Source organism: Elephas maximus, chromosome 13 (assembly GCF_024166365.1).
Source record: "Elephas maximus indicus isolate mEleMax1 chromosome 13, mEleMax1 primary haplotype, whole genome shotgun sequence".
NCBI lineage: Eukaryota > Metazoa > Chordata > Mammalia > Proboscidea > Elephantidae > Elephas > Elephas maximus.
The window spans coordinates 24,859,418-24,878,857 of NC_064831.1; the positions used below are offsets into that span (position 1 = coordinate 24,859,418).

The window sequence follows — 19,440 nt, forward strand, 5'->3', positions numbered from 1 at the left end:
ATGAGGTGTAGTTATCTACAAAGCTTAAATAGAATTAGGTTTATTTATTCATTTTATTTACTCATTCCTTATTTCATGCTTTGTTACTTAGTGCTGGGAAATAACAAAGATGAAAAGAACACACTTCAAATGTCGTAATTGTTCAATTATATGAATATCTGTAGGTGACAATTTGCCCCTAGTCATTTGCAGTTTATTCATGTATTTTTCACTGAGCCAGCATTTCAGCAAACATACATTTAGTAATCCCTGCATGCTTGGTGAAGGGAATTCAGAAATAAGTAAGACATATTTTTCCATGCTTTTATAAAATATCTGAAATCAGAGAGTAGTTCTAATACAACAGGCTTTTAAATCTGATCTGGATATCTTCTAAAACCTTTCATTATGACCTGTAGGAAATAAATCAATCACTGACTTTTGCACCTGAAAAATATTTTTGAAGTGGGTTATATACAAATCACTTTGAAAAGTCAACATGCTTGATATAAATGAGCTTTTTTTTTTTTTTATTATTTCTTCAAAGGAAAGCCTTAACAGACATCGATATTTGAATTCTCTATTTCCTAATGAAAACTCTACTGCCTCCTATGGAATAAATCAGTTTTCTTATTTGTTTCCTGAAGAGTTTAAAGGTATGGTCTAATTGTTCTCTGAGTAGATTAATTTCCCAATTTTAACTTGTTCGTTTAACTTTTGAGGAATTGTTTAATTATAAATCTAGTAAATTGAGTAAAAGTTAACCTTTATTAAGTATTTACAAACCCAAGTGTCAAGCATGTGCCAGGTGCTGAGAGTTAGAAAAATATATTGATGGCCAAACCAAAAAAAAAAAAATTGCCATCAAGGTGATTATGACTCATGGCAACCCAACCCCATGTGTTTCAGGGTAGAACTGTGCTCCATAGGATTTCCAATGGCTATGATATTTTGGGGAGCCCTGGTGGTGCTGTGGTTAAGACTTTGGCTGCTAACCAAAAGGTTGGCAGTTTGAATCCACCAGCTGGTCCTTGGAACCCCTATGGGGCAGCTCTACTCTGTCCTATAGGGTCACAATGAGTCAGAATCAACTCAATGGCAATGGCTTTTTTTTTTTTAGTTTATGATCTTTGCAGTTCCAGGCCTTTCTTCTGAGGCATCTCTGAGATGACTCAAACCGCCAACCTTTTCGTTGGTAGCTAAGCACTTAAGTGTTTATGCAGCTGCTGAAAAGCATAATTATACACATTTCCATTTGGCTATAAGGGACATTGTGTTTTATCACTTCTGCAGTTTTCCAGTGCTACTTCTGTTCAAGACACCCGTGGTTCCATAGGCTAATGTTAAAACAGATGATGTTGATTGTATCCATTTTTATTGTTGGCCTGATTTTACCAGACAAGTCATTTTATCTGTCAACTCCAGCCTTATGTTAGGAATTCTTGTTTTTTGCTAGCTTTCAGCTGGATGTATTTCCTGAAATGGAAAAACACAAAGAAAAATCTAGAATGACAAGCTTCCTCTTGGAAAGTTTCTACAATATGTTTCTTTTTGAAAATGTCCTAGAGAAATAATTGTAAGGATCTCGCCCTATAATGTGTTACTGGTAGTATTTTCATTTCATGTTTCCATTCAGCAATTTATTTGAGAAGCAAGCCTTCCAGATTTCCCAGATACCCAACAGACCTACAAATGTCAATCACCAACGTATCCTTGCCAGTGAGATTTGACTGGAGAGAGAAGCATGTTGTAACGCAAGTGAGAAACCAGAAGATGGTAAGTTTCAGATTCTTTAAAAAAAAAAAAACTTAGCATCGGAAGGCATTATTGCGATCAAGTTCAGTCAAAAACTTGTAAATGGACTCATCATCTTTCTAGATAAAATCAAACCTCAATCATCCCAAAAATGGCAATGAAAGGAGACTCTCTGATGGGATGAGATGTAGACATCAGAGCCCTGACTTTAATTCCTGAAGCTCATCCTTCATTTGTGTGTCCTCATGGTGATAGCCATTGCCCTCAGCACACTCCCTCAGGGAGACTTCCTGTAGCTGGATCACAGACACCAGGCCTTCTATACAATAGCAGCTGGAAGGTTGGAGAAGGTAAACATGGCCACTAAATGGTAAGTGGTTCAAAAGGGAAACAATACTGAAAAAGTAACATTTACTAACAGCGTGGACTTATTCCTTGGGTTCTCATGCCTCATTCTCTGATCTCTATCAGAAGACCCTTTCCCTACCACAGCCTCCTGTGGGATCACACGTTTTCTAATCTGTGATCCTTAAAGGTGCAGTCAGTTCTGCTATACGGTGACATGCGTGTTCCTAAAAATCCCCACCTATGCAAAACTACTCAATAAAAGTGCTGGAGTTTATGGGAAACATGGAGATAGGAACACAGCACTCAAAAACTTTGTCAATGACACAAAAAAATAGGAAACTAATAAAAAATCTTAACAGCTTTACACACATAAATGATTTAAAAAATAGGAGCAACAGAGGAAGAAGGGGAGTGGAGTCAGGAATAGGAGGAGGAAATGGAATGTGTGGCTCATTGTCTCCATGAAAAACTGCCTCCTTTGTCATGAGATCAGAAGAACTGGATGGTGCCTGGCTATAATTATTGAGCATTTTGATCAAAGATTCTTTAGAAGAATCCTGATCAAAAGGGGGAAAGTGCAGGACATAATTTCAAATTATGATGGAATCCTGATTTTCTGGAGCTATGGAGGCTGGAAAAATCCCTGAAATTATTGCCCTGAGATAATCTTTGAACCATAAACTAAAAATATCCCTTGAAATCTTCTTAAATCCAAACAATAGTTTACTTAGTGAAGAATGCCTGCCTTGAGTATTGTGCTCTTTTAAGCTCTGTCTATATGGGATCAAACTGACAACAGTACCTTGAAAGATGGGAATCTTAGGGGACAGTGAATTTATGCTAATGGAGAAGGAACAACCCAGAAAAGGGGGATGCAAATGGTTGTACAACTCAAAGAGTGTCATCAGTGTCAATGAATTGTACATGTAGAAATTGTTGAATTGGTGTACTCCTGTGTGTATTCTGAACAAAAACAAAAATAAATTATAAAAAATACATGAACACTGCAATAAATACAGTACTCTACCTTGAAAAACGGATCATGTATGCTTTTAGAAGCGAGCATTAGAAAGGTTGCAGCTTGTGAGTTAATGTGACATGGTGGAAGGAGTGCCATCTGAAAGTGCACAGAACGTTCTAACACTAGATGCGGATGGGTGTGGCTCATAACACACGCAGTGAACTGAGGTAGCAGGTAGGTGATTGAGCTGTGTGCATGCACGTGTGTTGTGTATTTCTACAGAGCTCAGTTCAGCTGGGTACGGCTTTCTGTATTTTCCTACTGTATCTCTTGTAGATGAAATGACACATAAGCAAATGTTCTTGTTCCCTAATATATTAAACACTATAACAAACTTGGGTTTTCAAAACAAGTGTCATTAACAGTACTGACTGTATAGACGCCAGAGAGTGAGTCCCTAAAAGACCGATTTTCCTTCTATCCTACTTTTCTTCACCTCACCATTGGCATAGGGAATGTCAGTTGACTGCCCAAACCAGTTCCCTAACTTCAGGGGTATAATCTCAGTGTGTTTGCAGTGGAAACCGCAACAGTTCATTCAGCTTTCTCTTTTATGGTATGTTTTGCAGCCAAAAGTTTCTCAGTCTAGTTAGAATGATCCATTTTATTTCTCAGGTTCTGTATTGCTTGCTGTACGTTAAATTTTCCTGCCATTTCCTTTGCTTTATTATTGGATTCACGGTGAAGTGTCTTCTCACGTTCTTGCTTTAGCATCTCGCCCCTCGCACCTATTTGTATATACACTCACAGATATTTGTCCAACAGCTATTAAAGTTTGTGAATTCCTTCTCCAAGTAAGGACTTACAGCTGTCCTTAGTATCCATTTGGTCTTTAATTTTTATATTGTACTTATTCGTATTATCTCAATCTACAAGTTATTTGCAGGGAGCAGCTGTTTAAATAAATAAAATAGACGTGTGTTGTTTTGGTTTGCAGCACCCATTAATTGTTCCATTGTGGCAAAAGAAGTTGATTTTCATTTGCTCCTGCTCTCCTATGACATGTATGTGGGATACAATCTCAGATCCATGGATGGATCCAGAGTTAAGTCAATCAGTCCACCAAACTCCTGTAGCAGTGGTTGGTTCAGAGATGGGCTTGCACAGAGGTTGAATCACAGGACTAGTGTGGGAGCTATTGTAAAAAGTGGCTTACCCTTTTCTACTGTAAAAGAGGGCTTGTTCTTTTCTACTGAATGGCACCTGGAAGGCTATACCCCATTAGCTCATGACAACTAACTTGTGTCATGAAGGAGAAAGTCTTTCTGAGAATGAAGCCAACAAAGGTAGAAGAGACACACCAAACCAGGAGACAGGGAGAGCCATGTCTGATGATGTCATAGACTGTCTTTATCCAGCCATGCTGGAAACCAAACTCACCCTAAACTCACCTCAGTAACCCTTTTCCTTAAACTGGACTTGGTTAGGATTTAACTGTTCATTTACTCCCTCCTAACTGTTATAACCCCAAAGAAGTGGTATCTGTGTGCAGAACGGTTTCTGTTTGTATTTTTCTTTCTTTCTCACATGCTGTTGACCATGTTTTATCCTTATGCTGCTCTGCTTTCCAGTTTGAAGATAAGTAGTTGTTAAAGTTAGGTGCTGTTGAGTTGGTTCCTACTCAGAGAGACCCTATGCACAACAGAACAAAATACTGCCTGTTCCTGCATCATCCTCACAAATCTTTGCTATGCTTGAGCCCATGATTGCAGTCACTGTGTCAATTCATCTTGTTGAGAATCTACCTCTTTTTAACTTACTCTCTATCAAGTATGATGTCTTTCTTCAGCAACTGGTCCCTCCCGATAACATGTCCAAAATAAGGGAGACAAATTCTCACCATCCTTGCTTCTAAGGAGCATTCTGGCTGTACTTCCTCCAAGACAGACTTGTTCATTCTTCTGGCAGTCCATTGCATATTCAATATTCTTCTTCAACACCATAATTCAAAGGCATCAGTGCTTCAGTCTTCCTCATTTGTTGTCTGACTGTCACATGCATATGAGGCCATTGAAAACGTCGTGGCTTGGGTGAGGCACACCTTAGTCTTAAAGTGACGTCTTTGCCTAATGCAGTGAATCATTTGATTTCTTGACTGCTGTTTTCCATGGATGTTGATTGTGGATCCAAGTAAAATGAAATCCTTAAGAACTTCAGTCTTTTCTCCATTTATCATGATGTTTCTTATTGGTCCAGTTGTGAGAACTTTTGTTTTCTTTATGTTGAGGTATAATCCATGGACTGAAGCCTGTGGTTTTTGATCTTCATCAGAAGTGCTTCAAGTCCTTTTCACTTTCAGCAAGCAAAGCTGTGTCATCTGCCTGTCACAAGTTGTTAATGAGTCCTCCTCCAATCCTGATGCCATGTTCTTCTTTGTGTAGTCCAGCTTCTTGGGTTATTTGCTTAGCATACAGATTGAATAAGTATGGTGAAAGGATACAACCCTGATGCACACCTTTCCTGACTTTAACCACACAGTATCCCCTTGTTGTTTTTGAATGAGAACAGGTTCCTCATGAGCACAATTAAGCGTTCTGGAATTCTCATTCTTGTCAGTGTTATCCATAATTTGTTATAATCCACACAGTCGAATGCATTTGCATAGTCAGTTAAACACAGGTAAACATCTTTCTGGTATTCTCTGCTTTCAACCATAATCCATCTGACATCAGCAATGGTATCCCTGGTTCCACATCCTCTTCTAAATCCTGCTTGAATTTCTGGCATTTCCCTATCTAGGTATTGCTGCAACAGCTTTTGAATGATCTTCAGCAAAATTTTACTTGTGTGTAATATTATTGATATTGTTCAATGACTTCCACATTGTTGGATCACCTTTCTTTGAAATGGGTATAAATATGGACCTCTTCCAGTCCATTGGCCAAGTAACTGTCTTCCAAATTTCTTGGCATAGGCGAGTGAGCACTTCTGGAGCTGCATACATTTGTTGAAACATCTTAGTTGATATTCTTTCAATTCCTGGAGCCTTGTTTTTCATTAGTGCCTTCAGTGCCGCTTAGACCTCTTCCTTCAGTACCATCAGTTCATAATCATATGCTACCTTATGAAATGGTTGAATGTTGACCAGTTCTTTTTGGTATGGTGACTCTGTATTCCTTCCTTCCATCTTCTTTTGGTGCTTCTTGTGTTGTTTAATATTTTTCCTGTAGAATCCTTCAATATTGCAACTCAAGGGTTGAATTTTTCCTTCAGTTCTTTCAGCTTGAGAAATGCCGAACATGTTCTTCCCTCTTGGTTTTCTATCTTCAGGCCTTTTCACATTTCATTGTAATACTTTGTCTTCTCGAACCACCCCTTGAAATCTTCTGTTCAGCTGTTTTACTTCATCATTTCCTTCTTTTCCTTTAGCTACTCTTTCAAGAGCAAGTTTCAGAGTCTCTTCTGACATCCATTTTGGTCTCCCTTTCTTGTCTTTTTAATGACCCTTGTTTTCTTCATGAATGACGTCCTTGATATCATTGCACAACTAGTCTGGTCCTCAATCATTAGTGTTTAACATGTCAAATCTATTCTTGAGATGGTCTCTAAATTCAAGTGGGATATACTTTGGCTCTCGTCAGCTTCAGCTTGACCTTGCATATGAGCAATTGATGGTCTGTTCCACAGTCGGCCCCTGGCCTTGTTCTGTTTAATGATAATTGAGCTTTTCCATCATCTTATTCACAGACGTAGTTGATTTCATTCTCTGTACGCCAGCTGGTGAGGTCCATGTGTATAGTCACTGTTTGTTTTCTTGAGAAAATGTACTTGTAGTGAAGAGGTCGTTGGTCTTGCAAAATTCTGTCATGTAATCTCCAGTGTCATTTCTATCACAAAGGCCATACTTTCCAACTACCAGTCCTTCTTCTTTGTTTCCAGCCTTCGTATTCCAATCACCAGTAATTATCAGTGCATCTTGTAGAAGTTGGTAGAAATTTTCATTTTCCTCATCTTTGGCCTTAGTGGCTGATGTGTAAATTTGAATAATAATTAACCGGTCGTCCTTATAGGCATATGGATATTATCCTATCACTGATGGTGTTGTACTTCAGCATAGATCTTGAAATATTCTTTTTGACACTGTTCATCTTCAATTTGTCATTTCCAGCACAGGAGACCATATGATTGTCTGATTCAAAATGGCCAATACCAGTCCATTTCAGCTCATTAACAACTATGATATCAATATTTATGTGTTTCGTTTCATTTTTGACAATTTCCAATTTTCCTAGGTTCATATTTCCTACATTTCACACTCCCATAATTAATGGATATTTACAGCTGTTTCTTCTCATTTTGAGTGGTGCCACATCAGCAAATGAATGTCCTGAAAACTTGACTCCATCCACGTCATTAAGGTCAACTCTACTTATTTTTTATTTTCTACTTTGAAGAGGTAGCTCTTCCCCAGTCATATTTTGAGTACTTTCCAACCTGAGAGGCTCATCTTCCAGCACTATATCAGACCATATTTTGCTGCTATTAAGATTTTCACAGGGCCATTTTTTTTTCAGAAGTGGACTGCCAGGTCCTTCTTCTTTGTCTGTCTTAGTCTGGAAGCTCCACTAAAACCTGGTCACCAAGGGTGACCCTGCTGGTATTTGAAATACCAGTGGCATTTGAAATACTAGTATCACAGCAACATGCAAGCCCTCACAGTATGACAAACTGACAGTCACGTGGTGGTTGAGGAGAAGATTCTTGGAAGCTAACTAAAGTCAAAAAGTTCTGCTCCCTGAAAAATTCTGCAGTAGCCTATTTCCTGCCGGTTCTTCTAATTCTGATCACAGCAGATAATAGTCCTTATATTGTTGCTTGTGGTTTTCTTCCCATCTAATAGCTGTGCTTCATCACAATATTTAGGAAAATGTCTTGATTTGACGTAATTGTATATAGAATGTTATTTGTGCTCTAAAAATTCCATAGGCAACCACTTGAATATTTTCACTTGCATGTTTAATAGGCATTTCAGACTGAATGTGTCCAAAATGTTCAGAACTCATGAACAATCCCTAAAGTAATGCCTCTAATCTGATCTTTCCCAGCTCAGTAATTAATACCACTCAACTGAAGCCACAAATGCAAAGCCTTGATTCCTCTCTTTACCCAATCCACACTCCATATCTAACCATCACCAGGTTCTGTTTGACATATGTCTCCATCACATATCTCAAAACAGTCCACATATCTGCCTTTTTACTTAATCCCCCTAGCCTGAGCCCCTCATCTTTAATACCACATTTCTGAGTCCTGTTCCATAGAGAGAGGCCTGTTTAGTATACAAAGCTGGGCTCTTTAATCTTGCTGAGCAAGGGAGAGCAGCACATTGAGAGAATCTCAGTGGCATGTCAAAGTGAGGGTTGGGGGTTAGTTAGCAAGGGTAATTGCAGAGTATGGTGGCCTGGGGTTAACATACGTTGTTTCTAGGGCAGAATCAGCTAGTGCAGCCTGGCATTGATCAGAATTCATAAACTTAGCATTGCTGGGACAACCGGTGGTCTTACTTTTGGAACACATGAGTCTATGCATAAACCAAACCAAACCCCTGCTGTTGAGTTGATTCCGACTCATAGCGACCCTATAGGACAAAGTATAACTGCCCCAAGGAGCAGCTGGTGGATTCATATTGGTTAGCACCCGCGCTGTGAACCACTGCACCACCAGAGTTCCTAAATCTATGCGTGGTTACAGTGAAAAATAGTTTGTCTCTGATGTTATCTTGGAACATGTCAGTCCTGCCCTCTGGGAACTATGTAGTAAAAAAGCCCTAGTTAAAGTAACTTACATATGCTGACTACCTGCTGTCTGTGTTCTAAACATGTATCAGCTCACTTAATCGGTAGAATATATCTGTGAGACAAGTACTATTACTGTACACATTTTACAGATGAGGAAACATGAGACCCAGATTTTTAAACAGCTTGCCCCAAATCTAATAATAAGAGAAAGAAAAATAAATGAATAAAGAATTTGTCTTCCTTTCCTAGTGCTGCTATAACACAAACACCACGAGTGGGTGCCTTTAATGAACAGAAATTTGTTTTCTCATAGGTCAGGAGGCTAGTAGCCTGAAACCAGGGCACCAGCTCTAGGCTAATGCTCCCTTATTTCTACTTGCTTTTGTGTCTAATCTGCTTTTTCTTATAACTCAGAAGTGATTAGGTTTAGGACACACACCACACTGGTAACGGTCTTATTAATGTAACAAAGAAATCCCTATTCCCAGGTGGAATTACATCCATCTATATAAGGGATCCACAATCAACACCCATTAAAGCAGCAGTCAGGAAATCAAATGACACATTGGATCAGGCAAATCTGCTACTAAAGACCTCTTTAAAGTGTTAAAAAGCAAAGATGTCAGTTTAAGGACTAAGGTGAACCTGACCCAAGCCACGATGTTTTTAGTCACCTCATATGCCTGTAAAAGCTGGGCAGTGAATAAGGAAGACTGAAGAGGAATTGATGCCTTTGAATTAGGGTGTTGATGAAGAATATTGAATATACCATGTACGGCCAAAAAAATGAACAAATCTGTCTTAGAAGAAGTACAGTCAGAGTGTTCCTTGGAAGTGAGGATGGCAAGACTTCGTCTCACTTACTTTGGACATGTTATCATGAGGGACCAGTCCCTGGAAAAAGACATCATGCTTGATAAAATAGAGTGTCAGTGAAAAAGAGGAAGACCGTGAAGGAGGTGGATTGACACAGTGAGCGTAACAATGGGCTGAAGCATAACAACGATTGTGAGGATAGCTCAGGACCTGGCGGTGTTTCATTCTTTTGTGCATAGGGTCGCTACGAGTTCAAAATCCATGGCACCTAACAACAACGACATATAGGGGTTAGCACAGTGGTTAAGAGCTCGGCTACTAACCAAAAGGCTGGCAGTTTGAATCTACCAGCTGCTCCTTGGAAACCCTATGGGGCAGTTCTAATCTGTCCTATAGGTTTGCTATGAGTCAGAATTGACTCAAGGATAGTGGGTATAGAGGGGTTACCATTCCAACACATATTTTAGGTGGACACAGTTCAATCCATAACAGAATTTTATCTCCCTCCCCAAAGCCTTATGTAATCTTCATGATAAAAGTATTTTCTAGAAAGAATGAAATCTTATTTTATAGATCTCCGAGGTCCCTGGGTGGTCCAAATGGTTTGCTCTCCACCACTAACCAGTAGAGTCAGTATGAGTCAGAACTGACCCAACAGCAGTGGGTTTTTACTAACGTAAAGTTGGCAGTTCAGACCCACCAGCTGCACTGTGGAAAAGACCTGGCAATCTGCTTCTGTAATGATTACAGTCAAGAAAATTCTATGGGGTCACCATGAGTCGGATTATCACCATGGTGCTTCTGCCTTTGCTCTTCTCCTCTGTTGGTCTGCCTACTAGACAGTACTGAAGGCTTCCCTTCACTGTTCCTACCCTCACCTTAGGGTTCCTGCCCCCTACTAGACAGTACTGAAGGCTTCCCTTCACTGTTCTTACCCTCACCTTAGGGTTCCTGCCCATGTGTCCTCTTAATGCCTTCTTCTGGGATTGCAAACAAACGGCAGCTGTTTCTCTATTCAGCCTTTTGTCAAAGGCAGTAGAGAAGATGGTTTTCATTGACCCACAGGACACTAAGTCCAGGGACCCAGGACAAAATTACAAAAGAGGTAAAATCTATGTTTTAGGGTCCTATTGCATGGTTTATTTTTAAATCCTCTTCCTAATTCTCCCTTCTTCTCCTTCAATTAAGCCTGTCAAGTATTAGATTTTCACAGCGAAGTGTGAATTAGTCATACTCAGTCCTTCTGGAAGTATCTAAATTGCATTTAAGGGGAACTTCTAATAAAAAAAATAGAAATCTTTAATTAAAGGAATATAATGGAGGATATTTTCCAACAGGAACTGCCCTCCTTGACTATATAGGTATGGTTGTCACATTTCTCAAGGGCTGGGGCCCCTGCTGTAGATTCATTTAGTGACTATTTTACTGTGTCATAAGCACAGGGAATGTAGAGACAAATAAGACCACTTAAAGCCATTAAGTTGCTCAAACTCAAATATATCCAATTGTTCTTCCTTTGCCTAACACTGCAGCACACAGTCTTAAGAGTGTGTAACTTAAGTCCAGTTTCGAATCCTAGGCTCATCTTTGCCTTTTCTGTGGTTCCTTCGTCTTCCTTTAGGGAGATCCACTGGCTCTGTTTCCTCCATCACCTCCTTTTATTTCAGGACCAGGCTTTTTAATATGTTGTTCCAATTTGTCAGATAAAAGGAGGTGAATAAATAGATTCAGAATCAGCTAAAATGGTCAGCCAGTATTTGATTGAGGAATAACTAATTTGGGTTTATAGCATTAAGATATTTCACGTGCATATGTGATATGCATACTTAATGGTGCATGCTGGCATCTGTCTGCATACAGCCTTATTAGTTTCCTAGGTCTACCATAATATACCACAAAGCGGGTGGCTTAAAACAACAGAAGTTTATCTCTCATAGTTGTGGACTGTATTGCTGTTAGTTGCCATCCAGTCACCTTGGAATCATAGCAGCCATATGTATGATAGAACTAAACGTTGTCTGGTCCTGCACCGTCTTCATGACCATTGGTATGTTTGAGCCCATTGTTGCAGCAATTGTGTCAGTCATCTCATGGAGGTTTTCCCTCATTTTTGCTAACCCTCTGCTTTACCTAACATGATGTCTATTTTTACTGGTTGGTCTTTCTTGATGATGTGTCCAAAGTAAGCAAGAGGAAATCTTCCATTTTCCATTCCAAGGAACATTCTGGCTGCACTTCCTCCAAGACTAATTTGTTCTTCTGGAAGTCCATTCTGTATTCAATATTATTTGCCAAAGCAACAATTCAAATGCATCAAGTCTTCTACAGTCTTCCTTTTTCATTGTCCTACTTGCGCATACATGAGGTGTTAGAAAAGACCTTAGCACTGGTCAGACACACTTAAGTCATCAAAGTGATATCTTTCCTTTTTAGCATTTGAAAGAATCTTTTGCTACGTAATTCTTCAGAGCAACATGCCTTTTTTGAGAAAATAATTTTTATTGTGCTTTAAGTGAAAGTTTACAAATCAAGTCAGTCTCTCACACAAAAACCCACATACACCTTGCTACACACTCCCAATTACTCTCCCCCTAATGAGACAGCCTTCTCTCTCCAGCCATTCTCCCTTTCCGTGTCCTTTTCACCAGCTTCTAACCCCCCCGACCCTTTCATCTCCCCTCCAGGCAGGAGATGCCAACATAGTCTCAAGTGTCCACCTGATCCAAGAAGCTCATTCCTCACCAGCATCCCTCTCCAACCCATTGTCCAGTCCAATCCATGTCGGAAGAGTTGGCTTTGGGAATACTTCCTGTCCTGGGCCAACAGAACGTCTGGGGGCCATGACCACCGGGGTCCTTTCAGTCTCAGACCATTAAGTCTGGTCTTATGAGAATTAGGGGTCTGCATCCCACTGCTCTCCTGCTCCCTCAGGGGTGCTCTGTTGTGTTCCCTGTCCGGGCAGTCATCGGTTGTAGCCGGGCACCATCTAGTTCTTCTGGTCTCAGGATGATGTAGTCGCTGATTCATGTGGCCCTTTCTGTCTCTTGGGCTTGTAATCACCTTGTGTCCTTGGTGTTCTTCATTCTCCTTTGATGCAGGTAGGTTGAGACCAATTGATTCATCTTAGATGGCTGCTTGCTAGCGTTTAGGACCCTAGACGCCACTCTTCAAAGTGGGATGCAGAATGTTTTCTTAATAGATTTTATTATGCCAATTGACTTAAATGTCCCCTGAAACCATGGTCCCCAGACCCCTGCCCCTGCTACACTGGCCTTCGAAGCATTCAGTTTACTCAGGAAACTTCTTTGCTTTTGGTTTAGTCCAATTGTGCTGACCTCCCCTGTATTGTGTACTGTCTTTCCTTTCACCTAAAGTAGTTCTTATCTACTATCTAATTTGTGAGTACACTTCTGCCACCCTCTCTCCCTCCCCCCTCTCATAACCACAAAAGAATGTTTTCTTCTCAGTTTAAAGTATTTCTCAAGTTCTTATAATAGTGGTCTTATACAATATTTATCCTTTTGCAACTGACTAATTTCACTCAGCATAATGCCTTCCAGGTTCCTCCATGTTATGAAATGTTTCACAGATTCCTCACTATTCTTTACTGTTGCGTAGTATTCCATTGTGTGAATATACCATAATTTATTTATCCATTCACCCGTTGATGGGCACCTTGGTTGCTTCCATCTTTTTGCTATTGTAAACAGTGCTGCAATAAACATGGGTGTGCATATATCTGTTCCTGTAAAGGCTCTTATTTTTCTAATATTCCAAGAAGTGCAATTGCTGGATCGTATGGTAGTTCTATTTCTAGCTTTTGAAGGAAGCGCCAAATCGATTTCCAAAGTGGTTGTACCATTTGACATTCCCACCAGCAGTGTAGAAGTGTTCCAGTCTCTCCACAGCCTCTCCAACATTTATTATTTTGTGTTTTTTGGATTAATGCCAGCCTTGTTGGAGTGAGATGAAATCTCATTGTAGTTTTGATCTGCATTTCTCTAATGGCTAATGATCGTGAACATTTCCTCATATATCTCTTACCTACCTGAATGCCTTCTTTAGTGAAGTGTCTATTCATATCTTTTGCCCATTTTTTAATTGGGTTATTTGTCTTTTTGTAGTTGAGTTTTTGCAGTATTATGTAGATTTTAGACATCAGGCACTGATCAGAAATATCATAGCTAAGAACTTTTTCCCAGCCTGTAGGTAGTCTTTTTACTCTTTTGGTGAAGTCTTTGGATGAGCATAAGTGTTTGATTTTTAGGAGCTCCCAGTTATCTAGTTTTTCTTCTACATTCTTTATAATGTTTTCTATACTGTTTATGCCATTTATTAGGGCTCCTAACGTCGTCGCTATTTTTTCTTCCATGATCTTTATCCTTTTAGATTTTATATTTAGGTCTTTGATCCATTTTGAGTTAGTTTTTCTGCATGGAGTGAGTTATGGGTCTTGTTTCATTTTTTTTGCACATGGATATCCAGTTATGCCAAAACCATTTGTTAAAAAGACTGTCTTTTCCCCATTTAACTGTTTGGGGGCCTTCGTCAAATATCAGCTGCTCATATGTGGATGGATTTATGTCTGGATTCTCAATTCTGTTCTATTGGTCCATGTATCTGTTGTCGTACCAGTACCAGGCTGTTTTGACTACTGTGGTGGTATAATAGGTTCTAAAATCACATAAAGTAAGGCCTCCCACTTCGTTCTTCTTTTTCAGTAATGTCTTATTTATCCAGGGCCTCTTTCCCTTCCATATGAAATTGGTGATTTGTTTCTCCATCTCATTAAAGAATGTCGTTGGGATTTGGATCGGAATTACATTAAATGTATAGATCGCTTTTGGTAGAACAGACATTTTTATAATGTTAAGTCTTCCTATCCATGAGCAAGGTATGTTCTTCCACTTATGTAAGTCTCTTTTGGTTTCTTGCAGAAGTGTACTGTAGCTTTCTTTGTGTAAGTCTTTTACATCTCTGGTAAAATTTATTCCTGAGTATTTTATCTTCTTGGGAAATACTGTAAATGGCATTGATTTGGTGATTTCCTCTTCTATGTTCTTTTTGTTGGTGTAGAGGAATCCCACTGATTTTTGTATGTTTATCTTGTATCCTGATACTCTGCTGAACTCTTCTATTAGTTGCAGTAGTTTTCTGGAGCATTCCTTAGGCTTTTCTGTGTATAAGATCATGTCATCTGCAAATAGAGATACTTTGTCGTCTTTGCCAACCTGGATACATTTCATTTCTCTATCTAGCCTAATTGTTCTGGCTAGGATTTCCAGCACAATGTTGAATAAGAGTGATGATAAAGGGCATCCTTGTCTGGTTCCCGATCTCAATGGGAATGTTTTCAGGGTCTCTCCATTTAGGGTGATGTTGGCTGTTGGCTTTGTATAAATGTCCTTTATTATGTTGAGAAATTTTCCTTCTATTCCTATTTTGCTGAGAGTTTTCATCATGAATGAGTGTTGAACTTTATCAAATGCCTTTTCTGTATCAATTGAGAAAATCATATGATTCTTGTCTTTTGTTTTATTTATGTGGTGTATTACATTAATTGTTTTTCTAATGTTGAACCATCCCTGCATACCTGGTATGAATCCCACTTGGTCATGGTGAATTATTTTTTTGATATGTTGTTGAATTCTATTGGCTAGAATTTTGTTGAGGATTTTTGCATCTACATTCATGAGAGATTAGGTCTATAATTATCTTTTCTTGTGGTGTCTTTACCTGGTTTTGGTATAAGGGATATGGTGGCTTCATAGAATGAATTTGGTAGTATTCCATCCTTTTCTATGCTCTGAAATTCCTTTAGTAGTAGTGGTGTTAACTCTTCTCTGAAAGTTTCCTAGAACTCTGCAGTGAAGCCATCTGGACCAGGGCTTTTTTTTTTGTTGTTGGGAGTTTTTTTATTATCTTTTCAATCTCTTCTTTTGTTACGGGTCTATTTAGTTTTTCTACTTGTGTTTGTGTTAGTTTAGGTAGGTAGTGTGTTTCTAGGAATTCATCCATTTCTTCTATGTTTTCAAATTTGTTTGAGTACAGCTTTTCATAGTAATCTGATGTGACTCTTTTAATTTCAGTTGGGTCTGTTGTAATATCGCCCATCTCATTTCTTATTCAGGTTATTTGCTTCCTCCCCTGTTTTTCTTGAGTTTTTAAAAAAAACAGCTTTTGGTCTTGTTAATTCTTTCAATTGTTTTTCTGTTTTGTATTTCATTTAGTTTAGCTCTAATTTTTATTATTTGTTTTCTTCTGGTGCCTGTGGGTTTCTTCTGTTGCTCTCTTTCTATTTGTTCAAGTTGTAAGGATAGTTCTTTGATTTTGGCCCTTTCTTCTTTTTGGATGTGTGCATTTATTGATATAAATTGGCTTCTGAGCACCACTTTTGCTGGGTCCCAAAGGTTCTGATAAGAACTGTTTTCATTCTCATTGGATTCTGTGAATTTCTTTATTCCATCTTTAATGTTTTCTTTTTATAATCCAGTCTTTTTGAGCAGGGTATTGTTCAGTTTCCAAGTGTTTGATTTCTTTTCCCGAATTTTCCTGTTATTGATTTCCACTTTTATGGCCTTATGGTCAGAGAAGATGCTTTGTAATATTTCAGTGTTTTGAATTCTGCTAAGGCTTGCTTTATGACCTAATATGTGGTCTATTCTAGAGAATGTTCCATGTGCACTAGATAAGAAATACGTTAGTTGCTGTTGGGTGGAGTGTTCTGTATATGTCTACGAGGTCAAGTTGGTTGATTGTGGCATTTAGACCTTCCGTGTCTTTATTGAGCTTCTTTCTGGATGTCCTGTCCTTCACCGAAAGTGATGTGGTGAAGTCTCCTACTATTATTGTGGAGCTGTCTATCTCACTTTTCAATGCTGATAGAGTTTGTTTTATGTATCTTGCAGCGCTGTCACTGGGTGCATGAATATTTAATATGGTTATATCTTCTTGGTGTATTGTCCATTTAATCATTATATAGTGTCCTTCCTTATCCTTTCTGATGGATTTAACTTTAAAGTCTATTTTGTCAGAAATTAATATTGCCACTCCTACTCTTTTTGATTGTTGTTTGCTTGATATATTTTTTCCATCCTTTGAGTTTTAGTTTGTTTGTGTCTCTAAGTCTAAGCTGTGTCTCTTGTAGGCAGCATACAGATGGATCTTGCTTTTTATCTGTTCTGCCACTCTCTGTCTCTTTATTGGTGCATTTAGTCCATTTACATTCAGGGTAATTATGGATAGGTATGAATTTAGTGCTATCATTTTGATGTCTTTTTTTTGTGTGTTGACAGCTTCCTTTTCCTATTTGATTTTATGTTCTGAGTAGATTTTCTTTATATATTGTCCTTTCCTCATATTTGTTGTTTTTGTTTCTGCTGAGTCTGTATTTTTCCCTTGTATTTTATTTTGATGAGTAGGTTAGTTTGTCTCCTTTGTGGTTACCTTATTATTTATCCCTATTTTTCTAAATGTATAACTAACTTTTATTTGTTTGTATCACTGTATCTTCCTCTCCATATGGAAGGTGTATGATTACATTTCTTAGTCCCTCTTTATTATTTTAATGTTGTCTTGTTTTATATAATAACATTGCTGTTATCCTGTGTTGGGCTTTTTTTTTTTTTTTTAATCTTGCTTTATTTATTTATTTATTTATTTTTGATTTCCCTGTCTGGGTTGACTTCTGGTTGCTCTGCCCAGTGTTCTAGTCTCGGGTCGATACCTGATATTATTGATTTTCTAACCAAAGAACTCCTTTTAGTATCTCTTGTAGTTTTGGTTTGGTTTTTATGAATTCCCTCAACTTGTGTTTATCTGGAAATGTCTTAATTTCACCTTCATATTTAAGAGACAGTTTTGATGGATATATGATTCTTGGCAGGCAATTTTTTTCCTTCAATTTTTTAAATATGTCATCCCATTGCCTTCTTGCCTGCATGGTTTCTGCCGAGTAGTCTGAGGTAATTCTTATTGGCTCTCCCTTGTAGGTGACTTTTCTTTTATCCCTTGCTGCTCTTATAATTGTCTCTTTATCTTTGGTTTTGGCCAGCTTGATTATAATATGTTTTGGTGACTTTCTTTTAAGATCTACCTTATGTGGAGTTCAGTGAGCATCTTGGATAGATACCTTCTCATCTTTCACAATATCAGGAAAGTTTTCTGCCAACAAATCCTCAACAATTTTCTCTGTATTTTCTGTTATCCCTCCCTGTTCTGATACTCCAATCACTCGTAGGTTATTTCTCTTGATAGAGTCCCACATGACTCTTAAAGTTTCTTCATTTTTTAAAATTATTTTATCTGATTTTTCTTCAAATATATTAGTGCCAAGTGATTTATGTTCGAGTTCAGAAATTCTAGCTTCTACTTGTTCAATTCTGCTCCTCTGACTTTATTGAGTTATCTAATTCTGTAATTTTATTGTTAATCTTCTGAATTTCTGATTGCTGTCTGTGGATTTTTCCAGCTTATTAAACTTTTCATTATGTTCCTGAATAATCTTTCTGATTTCTTCAGTTGCTTTATCTGTGTGTTCCTTGGCTTGTTCTGCGCATTGCCTCATTTCCTTTCTGCTGTCTTGAAGGGTTCTGTATATTAAACTTTTGTATTCTGCATCTGATAATTGCAGGAATGCACTTTCATCTAAAAGATCCCTGGATTCTTTGTTTTGAGAGCCTGTTGAGGTGATCATGGCCTGTTTCTTTATGTGACTTGATATTGACTGTTGTCTCCAAGCCATCTATAAGTTATTGTATTCATTTACGCTTGCTTACTCTGTCATAGCTGCTTGCTTTGATTTGTATTGGTATACCCTTATGGGTTGCTTGAGTGAGCTAGCTTGATTATTTTCGCCTTTGGAGCTCTGGTGTCCTGTCCCCAGCTGGGTAGAGCTGTTATCAGGTATATCCGTCTAGGAGTCCATTCAGTTTTCTTGTATGAATTCAGCTCAGGTTTCCAGGTAGCTGATATCAAGTGTGTGGTACAGGCTCTGTCCATCAGTCTTTAGAGGGGCAGGGGTGATTGGGGTATATAACCGTATCTGATTGCAGCAGGGGGTCACTCTCTGAACAAGGCAGGGGGCTGAGAACCGACCCCCAAGTGTCTCTGAGGAAAACGTGTCTCTGTTCCTTAGAGCATGCTGCTGGCTGGGCTCTGCAAAAGGACCATGGGGACCCAAAGATTTTGTTGTAAGGACTGGGAGGTACCAGTTATCCCTGGGCCCATGTTGCGGGTGGCTGGGTGACCCAAGTGGAGCCACCCGTCCTTAGGTCCCTGTTGTGGATAGGTGAGGACCTTGTTTAATAGGCAAAGCAATGTCAAATGTCAAACACCCACCTCTCCACCGCACAGCTGAAACGGTTGGAGTTTGCCAACAAGGGCCTATCCTCCTGAAATAGGCCCACACAGGTCCATGCAGAAAGGAAAGGTGCTCAAGGTCCATGCATGGTTTATGCCTGGACAGGAGCCGTTTCCATCCTGAGCTCCCCCAGTTAATGGAGCTAGCAAATTATCTTTTCCCCCCAGTTGCAATTTTTTTTTCCTTCCTCAAGGCCGGGAGGACGGCTACAGGTGCTCACCAGGGTCTATCTCAGGCCTACGGATTCAGCCGCTGAAGCTGGGTTGGGGGGGGCACGGTAAAATATACGCAAGTACTTAGCTTTTGCCAAGAGAGCCCTTGTCCTCAGGTTCCGGAGGTGTGAGTGGGCTGTGTGGCTGGCTGCTTCTCCCTGAGGAAACTGTGGCTGAACCCTAGGACCAGCCCGCCTCTGCCGCCACCGC

General features: G+C 39.1%; 1 protein-coding gene across 2 annotated transcripts in view; it reads left to right on the forward strand.

The window, feature by feature from the left end:
- The window catches only part of CTSO (cathepsin O), a 50,191-nt gene that overhangs the window by 13,169 nt on the left and 17,582 nt on the right, over positions 1-19,440 (forward strand). The window contains exons 2-3 of one of the 2 annotated variants that reach the window (XM_049905683.1): positions 527-635; positions 1,616-1,755. The exons of the other annotated variant lie outside the window; for it this stretch is intronic. Coding sequence (XP_049761640.1) covers positions 527-635; positions 1,616-1,755 — 249 coding nt within the window. The remainder of the gene's footprint in view (positions 1-526; positions 636-1,615; positions 1,756-19,440) is intronic. 2 annotated transcript variants of the gene reach the window in all.